The sequence below is a fragment of the Thalassophryne amazonica genome, chromosome 8, assembly GCF_902500255.1.
Source record: "Thalassophryne amazonica chromosome 8, fThaAma1.1, whole genome shotgun sequence".
Taxonomy (NCBI): Eukaryota; Metazoa; Chordata; class Actinopteri; order Batrachoidiformes; family Batrachoididae; genus Thalassophryne; species Thalassophryne amazonica.
This window is the reverse complement of record NC_047110.1, coordinates 29,799,158-29,815,382: the sequence shown is the minus strand read 5'-3', so window position 1 is coordinate 29,815,382 and position 16,225 is coordinate 29,799,158. Positions and strand designations below refer to the sequence as shown.

The following is a 16,225-nucleotide window of genomic DNA, read 5'->3' as shown; positions in this document are numbered from 1 at the left end:
AAGATATTTCATTTTTTTGTGGTCAATTTCATATTATGTGTTATTTACTACTACTGCATTTCAGGCATGTAACACATGCCAAAAAAAGAGGGGGACAAGGCAATTTAGGGCTAGTAATGAGGTAGAATAAATAAATAAATACATAAATAAATAATGTTATTTCAAATAGATGATGTCAACAGGTGATTGTAATTATGATTTCATACACATGCAGTATCCATGAAAGGCTGATTCTTTGAAGAGCAATGATGTGTAGAGGCTCTCCAGGATTACCAGTTTGTTAACATTTGCATGCAAAAAGTATTGAACTGTTCTAATCAGTGTTCCTCACAGAAAAATTGGAAAATTTCAGAATGTATAATATTAAACGATTGCAATTCCTGAGACAGCATTGTATGAAGAACAGACATTCATCAATAGCTGATATAACCACATGGGCAAGGGATTATTTTGAAAAATGTTTGTCAAGCATTACAATACAGAGTTACAGTCACAAACTTCACAGCAACGTCGGCAACTTCACAGTCGTGGGGCACTTGAACAAATTTCACATCCAGCTCGACAGTGATCATCTGCTGACTGTTGTCGTGTTAATAGCACAAATGGCCACACATTTTCTAAGTGCCATGCGAACGGTGTTAGATGTTCGTGTGTGTCACCTGGAATTTGGCCGACACCTGCCGTGAGAGGGTTCAATGGGCTCGCACAGCACACACTCTGTCTTTCAACCGCTGGTATGTGCAAATAGTGTAGCAACAGGTATACAAGGTGTTGGAGGCAGCTTCGATTTCACACGTATTGCATACGATTCCTGCTTCATGCGCACTTCATACGCAAGTCGACCACATTCGTACTATGTGTGAAGGGGCCCTAAGATATGTTTGCCTGAAGAATGGGACAAAATAACACCTGAAACGCTTCATCGATTGTTTCCTCAATCCCAAAATGTCTTAAGTGTTGTTAGAAGGAATGGCAACATTACAAAGTGTGAAATGTTTTAGCGTCCCACCTTTTTTTTTTTTTAAATATGCTGCAGGCCTGAAATGGAGGAATGGATGTATATTAACAAATACAATTAAGTTGACTACACAAAACATGAAATATCTTGGGTTCATACTGTCTGCAATGAAATAGAAGTCAAAGATTACGTACGAATCATTGTTTTTTGTTTGTGTTTTTGCATTTTCCATATCATCCTAACTTTTTCTTGTTTGGGGTTGCATTTGCAGAAACAGGTTTTTCAAAGATCTGATTTAACATTTTGTTAGGAATGCAAGATTCACCATGGGAATGGTCAAACACAAAAGCCAACCACTACTCAGATCTTTGTATTCAATGAGCCAAGAACAGATTTTGGTCATAAAAGACTGTCCAAAGGTTCCGTTTGCTCCAGATGAACTTTTTTTGTTGTTGTTGTTGTGAATATAGGAGCACATTTTGAATTGTAACCTGAATGAATCAGAGCCTTGGCCCCATTCACCATGATTGACAATCGCTAATTAAGCAGAACAGAATTTATACAAACCTAAGTGTCACTGGGTTCATTCTGTAATTGTGGCTGAGTGTCAAAGTAGACAAATGTGAGATTTAGATGTAGAAGAAGACTAAGAGGACATGATCTCCTTCTGTATCTCATTAACCTTTGAGGCAAGAGAGCAGAATTTTTTTCTTTCTTAAATTATTCAGGAATGTCAAGTTTGAATTAACTGAATATTTTCCTTGAAGATGACTGGAAATTCTTTCTTTGAACTGACATCCCAATAAAACCACCTCTCGCTCAGCATCAATATATTTTGGATATGTGTAGGAGATAAACGTAACTGTGCTGCACTAGACTTTACTTTTTTTTTGCTGCTCTACTTCTTACTACTATACTTTTTTGCTGCTACTATTACCAACGCCCAGTGTTCAGTTTGTTCTAGAGGTGGGCGATACCGGGAATTTTGGTATTGATCCGATACCAAGTAAATACCGGCCCAGTATTGCCGATATCAATACTGATACTTTTTCATATTTAAGCTTCATAGATCCAAAGGATCCAAAAGACCTAGGATAGAATTTCACCAAACATTGTACTTGGCAACAAAATACTTTATTATCACAATCAACATTTTTGTTTAAAAAATATCACTCAACACAACTTAAAACAAAATCTGAGGTAGAGGGCTGACAAACCACAATACAAGGGTGCACTGCTACCTGTTGTGTGACACAGTGCAGCGCTGCTCTTACAGACAGACAGTAGACTTTGATGAATCTGCATGCGCAGCAGTCAGTGCGTGCGGGAGAGAAAAAAGCTTGAGTATCTTTTTACATGAGGATCATTCAATATCAATACCAGCACTGGTATCGATATTATCGATATTAGGATCGATCCGCCCACCTCTAGTTTGTTCTATTTGCACCTTTTGTTTACATTATATACATACATCCTTTGTACATATTTACTGTTTTTTTTTTTAGCCATTGATTGGCAAGAGTTTCTGAAACAACTCTATCTATCTATCTATCTATCTATCTATCTATCTATCTATCTATCTATCTATCTATCTATCTATCTATCTATCTATCTATCTATCTATCTATCTATCTATCTATCTATCTATCTATCTATCTATCTATCTATCTATCTATCTATCTATCTATCTATCTATCTATCTATCTATCTATCTATCTATCTATCTATCTATCTATCTATCTATCACAATGTAAACAGGTGAATATCTGTCTTTCAACATATGAAGATGCAATGCAGAAGGGAAATAATTTCTTGCCAAAACCAAGAATACACATCCACTCCAAAACTTTCCTTGGTATAGTTTAGGAGTCAAACGTTTGAAAAGTGATTTGTAGAGGTACCGTATGTTCTGCTACTATAGTTCATGGAAATAGAATTTGAGAGTTAACACAGATGACGCTGACTGCATATTTACAGTAAGATAAGGAACAATTTCCACTGAGTACTGTAGAACATCTGTGGAGACACTGTGTCATATATAAGCAACATTCAGTCTGTGTGTGTGTGTGTGTGTGTGTGTGTGTGTGTGTGTGTGTGTGTGTGTGTGTGTGTGTGTGTGTGTGTGTGTGTGTGTAGCAGTGCAGGGCTGTGCTGAAGGCTGGTTAGAGTTCATGGGCAGCTGTTACCTCCACTTTCTGGAGAGAGACACCTGGTCTGAGGCCGAGCAGCGCTGTCAGGAGCTTGATGCTCACCTAGTCAGCATCACCTCCCAGGAAGAGCAGCAGTTTGTAAATTGTGAGTAACCTTGCACATCCAAATATAGTTTGTCATGTTCACATTACCATGCATTCAAGTGTTCATACATGGGAAGCCAGTGCGGGGTCACATTCTACTGGCTGACTTTCATAGACCCAGCGGTGTGACTTTTATGGAGATATACAAGGTACTGTATAAACCAGGGCCTGTATCCACGAAGCAGCCTAAGGCTAAAAATAGCTCCTAGTGATGTTATTCTAAGAAAAAGCTTAGAATTCCTTGAATTCTTAGACATTTCTCAGAATTTTCCCTTGGTAAGATGAAAGTTGTCCACAAAGCACCTTAGGCCTTAAGAGAACTCCTGAGGTGCCAAAGTGGAAAGAGTAGTGAGGAGGACTTTTCGCCTTTGGCTGCTTCGTGGAAATATGTGCAAATGCAAAAAATAAGCATGTTGATTTCCATTCCATGCATTGTCCACATTTGCTTTGATGAATATGCCATTTGGGTGAGTGTGCACACACAAAGTGCGCAAAACAGCAAGAGAGAATATTATACAAAATTAATAGATAAGAATAATGGAAACACAAAGGGAATGAGGAATATATTGAATACTATTATTAAGAGCAAAGGTAATCTTGATAACTACCCAAAATATTTTATTGAAAATGGAAATGAAATTAATATGGAGGAGGCAGCCAATAACTTTAATAGATTTTTTTCTGTTAGTTCTGATTTGGCTGCAAAAATCCCTGAACTGAAGAAGGGAGAAAGGCAGCTAGGACAGCCAATAGAAAGAAATCCTCACTCGATAGTTCTCCAACCAGTGGATGAATTTGAAATTATAGGTGTTGTTAGAAAATTTAAAAATAAAATGTCAACAGACTACAATGATTTGGATATGACCCTGATTAAAGATGTAATTAATTTAATTTTAAAACCATTCACATTTTCAATTTATCATTAATCACAGGTACGGTTCCAAACAGTATGAAGATTGCCAAGGTCATACCACTGTTTAAATCTGGCGATAAGCATCATTTCACCAACTATAGACCAGTATTTATTACCACAATTTTCCAAAAATTTTAGAAAAACTGTATTGCAATAGACTGGATAAATTTATCGATAAACATAAATTATTACATGATAATCAGTATGGTTTCAGGCAAAACAGATCCACAGCACTTGCTTTAATGGATTCTATTGAAGAAATAACACATTGCACTGATGAAAAGAAAATAATCTCAGAGCTGTTTTTGGATATAAAAAAAGCTTTTGATACAATAAATCATGATATATTATTGGGTAAGTTAGAGAGGTATGGGATAAGGGGGTGGCATTACAATGGGTAAGGAACTACTTAGGAAATAGGAAACAGTTTGTGAAGCTGGATGATTTCTATTCTTTGTGTGTGGACATGGTGTGCGGTATCCCACAGGGGGCAATATTGGGCCCTAAGTTATTTATTTTATATATCTATGACCTGTGTAATGTGTCTCATGTTTTCAAGTCAGTCTTATTTGCTGAGGACACAAATTTGTTTAGTGCAAATCACAACTTAAGAGAGTTAATCAGTCACATTGAGATAGAATTTGGTAAGTTAGGACAGTGGATTACAGAAAATAAATTATCATTAAATCTGAACAAAACAAAAATCATGTTTTTTGGAAACTGTACAGAGACAGAAGAGGTCAAACTTAAAATACAAGGTGTTGAAATTGAACGAGTAAAAGAAAATACATTTCTTGGAGTCATAATTGATGAGAAACTGAATTGGAAAAGTCATAAAACACATACAAAATAAAGTCTCAAAAAGTCTGGCAGATTTATATAAAGTAAGATATATGTTAGATACAAAAGCATTAAACACCTTATACTGTTCACTATCATTACCATATTTTAATTACTGTGCTGAGGTTTGGGGCAATAATTACAAAACTGCTCTAAAATCACTAATCAGTTTGCAAAAAAGGGCACTAATAATCAGTGATGCTGGATACAGAGACCACACAACACACACAAACATTAAAAATGCACGATTTAATAGAGTTTCAAACTCTTCAGATATTGTTTAAAGCTAAAAATAAACAATTATCTGTAAATATTCAGAGTCTGTTTATTGAAAGGGAAAATCAATATAATCTGAGAGGTTTGTATTGTTTTCAAATTCCAAAATTTCGTACAACATTAAAAAGATTTTTTGTTTTTGTGAGTGGAGTAAAAACATGGAATAAATTGAATCAAGAACTTAAACAATGTCAAACAATTCATCAAAAAAAAAAAATGTAAAAGAAAATTTTTTTTCCAAGTATGTTACCGAAGAGATTTAAAGGTTCACAGCTGAAACTTTGAAGCAGCTTTTGAACGAAGATGAAAGATGTTTTTGTCATTTAAGGACAGATTTGTAAAGAGGGGTGGGGTTATAAAAGTGATTCACTTCTTCCCACTCCTATTCAGACATGCATTTTTGTTGTTGTTGTTGTTGATATTCTTCTTTTTTTTCTGTATTGGTTTATATTGGAAAAATATGGTGAATGTGATGTGATGTTTTGATGACAGATCCAACGTTCAATGTTTGTTTGTGTCTGTCTGAATAAAAATACATTAATTCATTCATTCAAAACGCAGTGTGCAAAAGTGAACATGCAAATGGCTGAGGTTTGCACACATAATGGGACTGATCAAGATCAAAAGGAAAATTTACATTCATTGTGAACGTCTGGCATATGCAGTGCGTGTTGTACTCATTAAGAACAAATGTTTCGAGCTGTAACAGGTGGACCACAGTTCTTCGCTTTTCTGTACTGAGCACAAAGTAAATTTTAGTGGGACTCTGTTTGTTATTGTCATTAATGTATTTTAAAAACACTTTCTCCTGAAAGCTTAAATAAATTTAATGAAAATTGGTTTTAAAATGTGTTTCTCTAAAGTGACCTGCGTTATAATAAAAATAAATAAATAAAGGAACACGTAATCAAATTCCAGTTAAGTAATTTTGTACTCACCACTTGTCAAACTTTGTGTACAACACAAACACACACAGAAACACAAATGCACGTTTTGAAGTCTGTGTGGGATGATCATGCCTGATGTGATCCTTTCTGTGTGCACATTGCTTTTTTAATTGCTGGCATGTGAACGTGCAAATTTATTCTTGCATAACGAAGCACACCGCGCATACCTTCAATGTCTTATTGAATTGTATGCATAACAGTCATTAACTCATTAACATCATTAACATACTGTTGTGTGTGCCATATTGCCATATTTTTGTTATTCATAGTAAATTTCCTGCAAAACATTCTCCAACCCAACGTGCACAGTTTGGAAAACACACACAATTTAGGTACTTGTTATATGGCATCTTAGTCAATCATCTTCTAACTGATGTACTGTACATTTCAGCAGACAGCCTATAGTATGTCACACTGTGCAGAAACTTAATAAAGTACAAATGTAATGTACTGTTTATAACATTGTTTGCCAAAGATAAAAGAAAGAGGTTCCTACTTTCACTGCTTGCAGTTCATTTTATCATCATTCTGCAAAAGTGGCCGGCCCTGGAAAGAAATGTTTCACATATGGTTTACAAGTGCACTGATGTCCACACCATGCACGATAAATGTGGAAGTGCAGCAGTGGAGTAAATAATGTAGGTCCAGTGTTGATCTATGTTGAACTCTGACGCTGAATCCATGTCAAAAAAACAGCCCAGTCTCACGCTTTTTTTGTGCTCCAATGATCCAAATTTTCGTGACAGGTTTTTTTTAACTCATGATTGCTAACCCTACTCCTACCCCTAACCCTAACCATAACCACCCCCAACCCCGCTGCTGCACTTTTAATTACATGCACCTGTCACGGAATGAAATACAATAAATTCGTGCTCCCATGACAAAAATTTTGCACTTTCCGTGACAATATGATGAACCAATAGATTAATGTATATTTCATGCTGCTGAATCACGACATGCCGTGAGACTGGGTTGCATAATATGTTGGATTTGAAAACTGGCTCAACATAGAAATTGTAATGCTGGATCAATATTAAAGGATTATTAACCGCCCCCAAGGTCTGCATGGGGAAATATCAGGCCGACGTGTTGTAAAAGTATGTCCCTAGCGAGCCTGTCGCTAGCGAGGTCCATGTGAAAAACACAGAGGTCTGATATCCCTGTACGGACTGAGCAAGCAAGGTTATTAATTTGTTCATTATATGGGTGATTCTTTAACTACAGGCACTATTGGCCCTGTAAATGTAATTTCCACCACACCATTGCCTTACAATATAAAGTGCCTTGGGGCAACTGTTTGTTGTGATTTGGCACTATATACATGTGCTCTGATGTCACTGTTTATCTCCATAGAAACTACCCAAACAATCTTTCATACAAACTGTTTAAACGGACATTACAGTGTTGTGGTGGAAATTACGGCAATAGTGTGTGACAACTACATTTTGTTTAAAAAAAATCACAGCAGTTGTATGACATTGAATACCCCAATTATGTTTTGATTATTTTACTGATATTTTATTCAGAGATATTTTAAAACATTAGAAAAAACGTTTCTTTACCATTCATTTTTATCATTGAAGATCAAAAGTCTGGGTGTAGGACAAACACAAAACGGCAATATTTGCATATAATGATGCTGAAAAAAGGTGAAAAAGTCATCATAGACTACTAGAACAAATTTCTTAAAACACTTTCATTGTAAAGATAACAATAAAAGTGTGAAATTTCCCCTTTTTTCTGTTTTTCATACAATATGATCAAAGGACATAATAAGTGCCCGTAGTCAAGAATCACCCATATATATGGTTATTATATATATCAACACGCAAACTTACAGTATCGCCCGAATATGAAAGCTGTTGGCGGCTCGTAGTCCGACCTGTTCACTTCACCTCCATGAAGAACTTGCTAACAGATGGTCTGGTCGTTAGCTGGTAAGCTTGTGATCTGTGTGTTTTTTCAGATGCTGTTTAGATATTTATGGAGTATGTTTATGTCCGATATGGTTTTTTTTAATCGTGTTTTTTGCTTCCTGGTTTGTAACGAAAATACATGTTGCGTACCAATTGTCATGGTAACCGGTCCGGATATGGGAAAATAACCGGCCAGTAATCAGCCAATCAGAGCGCATGTAGCCATATAATGAATATATTTAATCCCCTGCGACTCAGTCCCGGATAAGCAGTTGACGATGTATGTATGTATGATATTTAATTGAATATTCAAATAAGTACTAAATTCTTTAAATATTAGGTGCTAATGCACTCTCAGGTGTGTTGATCTTAAAATCAATCAATCAATTTATTTATATTTATTTATATAGCGCCAAATCACAACAAACAGTTGCCCCAAGGCGCTTTATATTGTAAGGCAAGGCCATACAATAACGAGGTGTGGTAGGGTATAGTGCCTTTTCAGGAAACTTGTATGGATGGTTGGTACTCTGGCACCACTCTGTTCAGTTTTGATTTTTGGCTGTTTAATCTGGCTGGACTATAAGAAGTGCACTAGCAGACAGAGGTCGGGTGCAGATTGGAAGGATGATCTTATATTTGACAAATTAGATGGGGAACAGATTTTTAATCGAGAGTAAAACACTCATACCTTCACTTTCTTTGCATTGCAGCCAATGGCCAGGACTACCAGTGGATAGGACTCAATGACAAAGACGTGCAGAATGAATTCCGCTGGACAGATGGCACTGCTCTGGTGAGTTTGGTCAGGAATTGATGAGTATACAATATAACGCCCCCCTCCCCCCCAAAAAAACACCTTTGCTCCAACATGAAAAAATTATGACGGAAATTAAGGCAACTGAGCTGCCTTAAGATTTTAGTTGACTGACCTTAAAACGATAACCTGAAGTAGCTTTATAATACTCACTCAGTGTGCATCTTTTCATGCCATAGTCACAAATGACTGATCTGTGGAGTTGTTCTGAGTGATGCGTATTTCAGAAGAAATCATGCACCACAGCATACTAAAAAACAGGTCATTTTGTGTCTCTCATGAGCTGTTTTAACCACTTTATATTAATCATTCAATTCAGTTCATTAATTTTCTATACCCGCTTACTCCAATCAATGGTGATTGTCAGCCGGCGGAGACTGGAGCCTATCCCAGCAGTCATAGGGCAAAAGGTAGGGTATACCATGGACAGGGCACCTGTCCTGTCCTGTGGCAGGACCACATGTAGACAAACTCATTCATACACTATGGTCAATTTAAAGAGAACCCACGCAAACATGGAGAGAACATGCAAACTACACACGGAAAGGACCAGGGGAGAAGCGATCCCAGGACCTTCTTGCTGTGAGACAACAGTCCTAACCTCTAAGCCACTCTGCTGCCCAATTCAACTCAATTCAGTTTATTTATATAGAGCCAAATCACATTGGAAACACTGGTAAGGAAAAACTCCCTCAGGCATTTTTTGATTGTAGGAAGAAACCTCAAGCAGACCATACTCAAAGGGGTCACCATACTACCAATAACAATCATTCATCAACGATCATTCTCTCATTGTGTTTTTAATCTTGACCCATAACCAAAAAGAGCATTGAACTACAGCCTATGTGAGCCATGTGCACTACTGGTGCACCACTGTGTTGTTACTGATAACAAAGACAGGTTTACAGATTCAAATCAATTTAATTCAATTTAATTAGCTTATAATGCACCAAATCACAGCAAAAGCCGTCTCAAGGCGCCTTACATGAAACAATTCAACATACAATTTAAATAAATAATTAAAAATGAATACAAAATTTCAAATACATAATTAAAAACAGAAGTAAAACAATAAAACTGATAAAAACAAATAAAACTATTCATAAGAAAGAAATAAAAATGGGTTTTCAGTCTTGACTTAAAAATGTCCACGGACGCTGACTGCCTCACAGTCGCAGGAAGACTGTTCCACAGGGTGGGTGCACGTTGAGAAAAGGCTCTTTGACCTGCTGACTTCTTCATCACCCTGGGAACACAGAGAAGTCCCGCATCCTGCGACCGCAACGCCCGAGCCGGCACGTAAAGTTCCACCAGATCATCCAGATAAGATGGTGCCAGTCCATGAACAACTTTATACGTCAATAACAAAACCTTAAAATCTGCTCTCACAGAGACAGGGAGCCAGTGCAAAGATGCCAAAATGGGTGTGATATGTTCAAACCTTCTGCTATGTGTCAAAATCTGGCGGCAGCATTCTGAACCAGCTGAAGACCCCTAATGCTGGACTGCGGTAACCCTGAAATAGAACATTACAATAATCTAGTCTAGAAGAAACAAAAGCATGAATCAGGGTCTCAGCATCAGCCATAGACAGGATGGGGCGGATCCTCGCCATATTTCGCAGATGGAAAATAGCTGTCCTAGTAAAATCCCTGACGTGGAGGTCAAAAGACAGCGTGGGATCAAAAATTACCCCAATTACAGATGAAACTAACATTACCAAACCATATTGCTAAGGTAGCACAAACATGTCTTTGGTCAATTCCTTTTCTTTCTACAGCACCAAATCACAACCTAAGTCACCCCAAGCTGGTACACGCAAACAACAAGTAAACCAAACTCAATCTGCTGACCATCTGCTTTGGACATACTAACAAATAAAACAACACAAGACAAAAAATGTCAGAGAAATGAGAGCAATGTTGCTGCTAATCAGCCAAATATGGTCCAGTGTTCACAATGACAGTTGCAGAAAGGAAGAAAGGACAACAGGAGGAAATCACCAGAGTCCTGGACAAACATATTACACTGGTAAATCAGTTATTTAATTAATGCCTAATCATTTATTGAATTATGCCATTCCCCAGTTCTACCCACAACCCTGATGCATCTCCAGTCCCCCCACAAAATGCCCCATGTCTCCACACAGAACACACACAATCATATGTGATTTCATCCCAAATCAGTTCAGTCCTGCCAACCGTCCAGCAATTCTCCTCAGCGTGACAGGAAATCCATCACATCCAATGCTGCCTTCTTCAGTTTTCATCAGTTGGCACCACACAGCTGGGACAGGCAGGATCTCAGACAGGTCACCATGCACACTAAAACACTACAACATCAACTTTAACAGGAAATTTACCCTCACAGTAACATGGTAAAATGCTTGCCAGCAGTGGAGTCCTTTCCTTTGCTAACATTTCCCAAGAATTAGTTCTGGTTGAGACTGAGTCCTTCCAAATCTGGAATGTGACTGTGTTGTCATGATGGTATCATTCTAAAAGTTATTTCTAATTATCAACTTAATCTTTTAAAACACCTAACTTTTCAAAGTTACAACAGAGTCTTTTTTTTAACAATGTAATCTTTTTTCTTTTTAAACAACATTATACTTGCATTTACTGTATTAACAGAGTCCCTGATGATATTACGGGTGAGAAAACTATTATTCTGTGTGGTGACAAATTAATAATGCATAGCCATGAAATCATTCTTCATGGCAACAAGATCCATAACTCATGGCCATGCAATAATAATCATGATGATAATAATAATAATTTGTGACTATGAATTAATAAGGTGTGTGACTGTAATAACTAATGTGTATTAAGATATGGCCACAAAATAAAAATGTATGGAGTCAAATTAATAGTGCATGGCCACTTAATAATACGTAAAGTAAAAGTATTTTTCTCATTCTCATCAGGGGCTACATAGCATTGCCTTTGACTTTAACACATGTTGCTGCTTAACAATTCAAGTTTCTTTTTTTTCACTTGCTGAAATAATGCAGTCTTCTGCTGTCTTTGTCTTCTGTCCAGTCCTTTGAGAACTGGAGGCCCAACCAACCCGACAACTACTTTAACTCTGGGGAGGACTGTGTGGTGATGATTTGGCACGAGGGTGGACAATGGAACGACGTGCCCTGCAACTACCACCTTCCCTTCACCTGCAAGACTGGTTCAGGTAGAATTATATTGTTAGGTGTATTGTATAATGGTTACTACTGATATTTCACAGCAAGAAGGTTGTGGGGTCACTTCCTGTCTGGCCCCTTCTTTATGGAGTTTGCGTGGTCTCCTCCTGTTCTATCTTCTAGTGGAGCAGATAACTGTAAAAAAATGTTCATTTCTGGAAACAGGCACCAAAATTCAGCACAAATACTCCTTAGATATTACTCTTTTGAAAAAACGGATTGGCCACTTGAATTTTCAATAGGCAGCCAGATAGAGGTCAGTTGAGGAATTACTCAGGGGTCAAAATTAAAAGATGCTCCAATCATATTGAAAACTACAACACATTGCTTATGTGATCATAAAGATTTCAAAAAGGTAGAGTTTAGACTATATGTGACTGAATATTATGGCGTTATGGGCTAAAAACAGCAAGAATGGTGACAAAGGTCAATTTCATTTAACTCCAGACTTCAGTTTGTACAGGGGTCAAAAGTTGAAGTTGCTCCAATTTTGGTTAAAAGTGATGCAAATGATTGACTTTGCAAAAGGCCAGGGCACAGAGTTGCTGGATCCTGGTTTCAACATCCATTTGTACAACACTGGATGTGGTATTCTAATACTGGCTGTGTTGCCAAGGAGATGGACCATGTCCTTGTGGGACAATGCTGGTGAATTCTACAGAACTGTTGAGTCTGCAGAAGTGCCACATTTATGAATTCCAACCACAGACTTGTTGTAGCTTCCCTGAGGGTTGAATTGAACTCTCGTAAGGTACTGTCTGCTCAGTTAAATCTGAAGGTTAAATTTGGCCAGACTGCAAGTTCAGACTGTTTCTCAGGAACTTGCATGTAATCTGGCTGGAGGACTTGTAGAGATGGACACAGCTGGTGATCCAAATAGGTTCTGGGACTTCTTCCACAACTAGACCCTGAAAGTTGCTGAGGATTGCATTGGAACCACCAGTGTCCATAGGAGAAGGTGTTTCATTGCAGAGTTATAGTGCATGGCTTGATGGAAATGTAACGAGGTACGGGGAGCTGAGAAAGCAGGCAGTGATGGCCCCGAGAATGGACAAGAAAGTGTTTGTTAGAGGAATCTGTGGTCAGGTGACACATCATCTGTGGTCTAGTAACACTCGGCCTGCAAATTCAAGTGGTCAGTCGGTTTTTTAAAAAGTGAAATGTCTAAGGAGTATTTGTGCCGAATTTTGGTGCTCATTTCCAGAAATGAACAATTCTTAGTTATCTGCTCCACTATAACCTAGAACGGGGGAGATGGAAAATCCACAAAGAAAGGGTCAGACCAGAATCAAAGCACTTTGTTCCTCCAAACCTACACCTCGTCCCACTGCAGTGTTCTTGCTCCTACACTATTCAATGCCTGCATGGACTAAGGATTGGGTAGGGCTGTGCAAACCAGTGACTTAGGTGCTTTTGTTGTGGAGGCTTACTGACCTTGACGCCTCAGACGTTCCTCTGATAGCAGCACTTGAGAAGATGAGTGAGGAATCAGAGTGTTTGGGTTTGAGATTGTCCTGGATCATGGCTAAGATTCAGGCTTTTAAAGACTTCCTGGACTCAGACATCAGAAGTGTATCTGTATGTGGTGAAAGAGTTGATCTTGTAGAGACATTTGCGTATCTCTGCAGTGACATACAGGTCTCTGGGTCCTTGGCCTTTGAGATTGAGAGGGGCTTGGGAAGAGCATATGGAGTCATGAGACAGAGGTGTTTGGTGATGCTGAAATCTTTGCAGGCGAACAAAGGTGCAAGTCTTTGTTGGTTCTGCCTGTCTTGCTGTATGGTTGTGAGACATGGATGCTAACCACTGACCTACTGGATGTCTTTGGTACTTGGTGTCTTAGAAGGATCCTTGGGTACCACTGGAATGACTGTATCAAACAAGCGGTTACCACGAGAGAATAAAAGATGGTAAACCACAGCACCAGCACATGCTGTCAGGACTGGACTTGCATTATTGTTTTGTTATTAGAGTTGACTTTTTGTGGTTTGATTCCTGGGAAAGTCCTATATAAATAATCATTGTAATTATTATTAGTATTAGTAACAAATGTGTGAGTTTTATGGTATACACAAGGAACACTGGAGTATCAATTGCAGGACCTCCCAAATTAGTAAAAAACAAAACAAAAACACAGCTTATCCATCTGTCCATTCTCTAGACCCGCTTAAACCCGCTAAGGGTCACTGAGGGCTGGAGCCTGTCCCAGCAGTCACAGGGTGTGAGGTGGGGTACACCCTGGACAGGACACCAGTCTGTCACAGGGCAAACACAACTTATGCCACAGAAAGCACAGTAACTAAAACAGATTTCTCACAAATGAAAGAATCAAAGATAAACAGATCAGAGGCTTTATCAAAAGTGAATTCAAATAATCACTAGAATGACCTTTGGGAAAGGACGTGTGAAGGAACACCATACGTCACGATGGACAATGAAATATTAGCAGAATATTTCTTTCAATTGGAAGTTTCCTTTTTTGACCATTTTCATTTGTTGTGTGTTCTCTGTCAGTCATGTGCCAAACGCCTCCTGAGGTGCCTCACGGCAGGCCAATGGGTGGCAGCAGAGAGCGCTACCCTGCCAACTCTATAGTGCGCTACCAGTGCAATGAAGGGTACATACAGCGCCACCATCCTGTCATACGCTGTATGCCAAATGGTCAGTGGGAGAAGCCACAAGTGGAGTGTACAGAAGGTGAGTGTATCAAACTGCAAATGTTGGGATTTTCCATCCTTTTTTTAACCTACTTAACAAACAGACTTTTTACTTAGTATCTACACAGTCTAGACACCCCGAAATTTACATAATGCCCCACTTATGCTGAATGAACCTTTGAGGGGTCGCATTTTAAGAAGACAAATAGATTTAACTCCAGATAATTTTGTTTATTTTTGTTTGTCCACAATGAACGAGATTTGGGCCACAAAACTTGGTAAACATAAAGAATAGTACAGACTTTACAATCCTCCTGATTCTGGTTGCTGAATTCTCAGTACTTGCGATATTTGAGGTAAATAATTTCTTATGGGCTTGAACACAATTTGGGAAGGCTTGACATTGCCACTGTGGGAAACTCCCACAGATTAGTATTACTCTTAAAGTATAGCAGTGTAAAGTGTAGATGAATCTCATTACATCAGTGTTTCTCAAACCTTTTAAGACCAAGGACCACTTAACAAATAAAAAGAAACCTTGTGGACCACTTAACTCTCCAAATTTCCAAAAACAATATGTTTATCACTCCAGCAGTATGTTGCTAACCATTAGACTTTGAAGTTGTTTTTATAAAGCCTTAGAAACACTTTTAAGTTTAAATATGATATTAATTTAAAATGTGATATTTTACCAACATGCTCAAGAACCACTAGACATTGCTCACAGACCGCAAGTGGTCCATGGTCCACTCTTTGAGAAGGGCTGCATTACATGAGTGTTTGTGTACCTGCACCATTTTCCACAAAAATAAAATGTATGCATTTAAATATGAAAACTGTCTGCTACTGAAGAGTACAACATGCTTTTCATAGGCTTTATGTTGCAGAGGAGAATCAGAAGAAAGCTTGTGCTTAGAGAAGAATAGGATCTGATTACTGTATATTGTACCTGGATGTCCACTGTCACCTAGTTTTGCACAATGTTACCCCTGCTTTATACAAATGACACACTACTATTCACCTTTTAGGATGACAATACATATCCCAACATCATGAAATTTTAAAACATGCTAAAAAATTTCTCAGTTGTTCACAATGTACCACCATGCTATTTTAACAACTGTTTACACCCGATAGGGTACCCAGCTATTTTTTGCACAAAAATGTACACAGTCAGGTATTATAAATTGGCAATGGAGATTGTCCTGAGATCCACCTCAAGTTTGTAGTGGAACCAGGTGTATTTCTACGAGACTTTCACCAAATGTCATAGAAGCCAAAGTGGCTGGTGGATCATACAAAAGCACATATGTATATAGTCCAACAATACCATTGTACCCAACAGATACAAAGTTAGCCTGTCAGTTAAGAAGAGTGTAGTTTCCTCTCAGGCTCAGTTTTGCAATAACAA

The 16,225-nt window shown here is 38.1% G+C and overlaps 1 protein-coding gene across 1 annotated transcript in view; it reads left to right on the top strand.

Annotated features, from left to right (window-relative positions):
• The window catches only part of acanb (aggrecan b), a 114,213-nt gene that overhangs the window by 85,833 nt on the left and 12,155 nt on the right, over window positions 1-16,225 (top strand). The window contains 4 exon segments of the mRNA XM_034175450.1: window positions 3,095-3,253; window positions 8,858-8,940; window positions 12,003-12,147; window positions 14,672-14,854. Of these exon segments, the coding sequence (XP_034031341.1) occupies window positions 3,095-3,253; window positions 8,858-8,940; window positions 12,003-12,147; window positions 14,672-14,854 (570 nt within the window).